At 61.6% G+C, this 2,379-nt stretch overlaps 1 protein-coding gene across 1 annotated transcript in view; it reads right to left on the bottom strand.

The window, feature by feature from the left end:
• The window catches only part of HDGFL2 (HDGF like 2), a 14,812-nt gene extending 12,774 nt beyond the window's left edge, over positions 1-2,038 (bottom strand). Inside the window, exons 1-2 of the mRNA XM_021711619.1 lie at positions 1,893-2,038; positions 1,662-1,800 (exon numbers count right to left, since the gene is read on the bottom strand). Coding sequence (XP_021567294.1) covers positions 1,662-1,800; positions 1,893-2,038 — 285 coding nt within the window. The remainder of the gene's footprint in view (positions 1-1,661; positions 1,801-1,892) is intronic.
• Positions 2,039-2,379: the final 341 nt, after the last annotated feature.

Below are 2,379 nucleotides of genomic sequence, written 5' to 3'. Positions count from 1 at the left end.
CCAGCCTGGGTGACAAGAGTGAGACTTCGCCTCAAAAAAAAAAAAAAACCACATTAAAGGGTGTGCTGATTTACCTAGAGGGAACAAGGTCAAGACGCAACGAAAGAGAACCCAAGCTGGGTCACAAGAGACCCCAGAAAACTCAGCCCTCTCGAAAGCCTCTGGTCTATCCAACAAGGACGAGCGGAACCGGGGTGAGTCGGAACACGCTGAGCCAGGGAACCCTTGTCCCCAGACATGCCATGGGCGACAAAAGTCACACACCCCCGAGGTGACCCCGAGAAAGCGCTCAGGAAACACCTGCTGAGTGAGTCTGAATTCTGGACTGGAGCTCCTAGAAGGCCGGGACGGGCCGCATCAACCCATGCTCATAGTCCCTAGGGTGGCAGGCAGAAGATGTCAACACAGAAGTGTCTGTGGACCCACATGGAGACACTCGCCAGCTTAACCAGACCAAGGGAATGGAGTGGCACGCCTAGGCCATCCCGAGACCCAGGTGACAAGCAGGACCAGGCGCCACAAGCCCCCTCCAGCCTCTACTCACCAATGTCCCCTCCCAGAGAGGCTGGACGCCCCCGCCCCGCCTTCCCCAACCCGGCCCTCAGGTGTCCTTCTCTTCTTCCCCAGCCAACCTCTCTGCCGTGGTCAGTTTCCTCGGCCTCCCAACATCAGGCCTCCCCCTCCTTCCCCGCCCTGGACACCCTGGCCCCCACACCCTCACATAAGTCTCAAAGCAGCAGCCAGAAGCAGAGCAGAGACCCCCCCAGCCCAGTTCCCCCCAATACCCAGAGCATGGCACCCCATCCTTCCTCCGCCTTCGGCAAGGGGCTTCTACGCTCTGAACTGCTTGGATGCTTCCAGACACTTGACTTGCCAATGAAATCTCGCCTCTGAGATTCTTGGAACGTCCTCCCACCTGACTGAGAACTTTCATGTCTACAAATGACCGCCTTTTCCACCTAAGCTAACATCTAGCAGTCACGGGGAGAAGGGGGTGTTCGTAAAAGAACTGTCTTTCCCAAAGAAAGCAAGAGGGTCAGGCTCGGTGGCTCAGCTTGTAATCCCGGCATTTTGGGAGCCCGCGGGTTTAAGGCCAGCCCAGGCAACTTGGCAAGACCTCGTCTCTACAATAAATCAAAAACTAGCTGAGTGTGGTTAGTGCGCGTTTGTAGTTCTGGCTACTTGGAAGGCTGAGGCGGAAGGATCGCCGGAGCCCAGCAGGTCGACACCGGGATGACCTGAGCATGCCACTGCATTCTAGCCTGGTGACAGAGTGAGACTCCAACTCAAAAAAATAAATAAATAGAGAGGTTTCATAAGAGCAGTATCAACACTGCCATAGACTCCGGCTGAAACCAGAGCAGTGGTTTCATGCGGGGTGGGGGGAGAGCTATATACTCCCACCCACCTAGGGACACTGGGTGATGTCCAGGGACTTTTGTGGTTGCCACAGCTGGAGCAGGTGTTCCCGGCAAGGAGTCGGTGGAGGCCAAGGATGCAGCTCGACGTGTGGAGTGCCCAGGACGGCCCCCCGGAGAATGACCCGGCCCAGCATGGCCACAGCGCCTGGGGGGAGCCTGGCTGGGAGGCCGCTCCGCCTGAGATGGACAGGCCCCCGCTCACCTGCCGCGAAGACACGCCCTATCACCCCCAGGACTCACCGGAGGCGCGCTGTAGCTGGCGTGTGGATTGTTCTGGATCTCCCACAGGCCCTCATTGAAGCCTTTCCGCTTGTTAGGCTTCCCGTACTTATCTTTACACTTGTCGTAGGGGAACAGGTCCTTGGGCCCCAGGAAGGCTCTGGAGGAAGGAACCACGGGCCGGCCAGGGTGAGTGAGGCCACCCCGGGGGCGCCGGGCAGGGCAGGCCCAGCCCCAGCCGGGGACACTTACGTTTCGTGGGTCCCGAAGAAGAAGATGGGGTATTTGTTGGGCGGGGGCTTCACGGCGCCGTCGGCGATGTCATCAATCTGCAGAGGGAGGCCAGTCAGGGGGTGGCTCGGGACACGAGGACGGTTCCACCCTCGGACCCCGGACATCACCGAGAAAACGGCGCGGGGACGGGGGACAGCCGGCTCGGAGAAGCCCTCGTCCGGGGAGAGGCATCCCCGTCCAAGCGGGACTCTGCGCCTCCGCACATCCCCCACCGTACCCCGGCGCCCACCCAAAGCCTCCTCTCCCCGCACAGGAGGGCGGCTGGCCCCCAGGCAGGTGCCTCACCTGAGCCGGCCAAGCGTGGCCCTCGAGCTCCAGGGGGCGGGGCCCGCTCGGTCCGGGGGACACCAGGCCCCGCCCTCAGGCCCTCCCGCCCAGAGGGGACCCGCGGGGGGTCTCCCGAGGAGGCGGCTGGCGCTCCGAGGGTGCGGCGGGTGGGGGTGGG

This window comes from Carlito syrichta, unplaced genomic scaffold (genome assembly GCF_000164805.1).
Source record: "Carlito syrichta isolate Samal-C Ts95f unplaced genomic scaffold, Tarsius_syrichta-2.0.1 Scaffold84696, whole genome shotgun sequence".
NCBI classification, from domain to species: domain Eukaryota; kingdom Metazoa; phylum Chordata; class Mammalia; order Primates; family Tarsiidae; genus Carlito; species Carlito syrichta.
The sequence above is the reverse complement of the archived record's forward strand: the minus strand, read 5'-3'. Positions and strand labels throughout refer to the sequence as shown.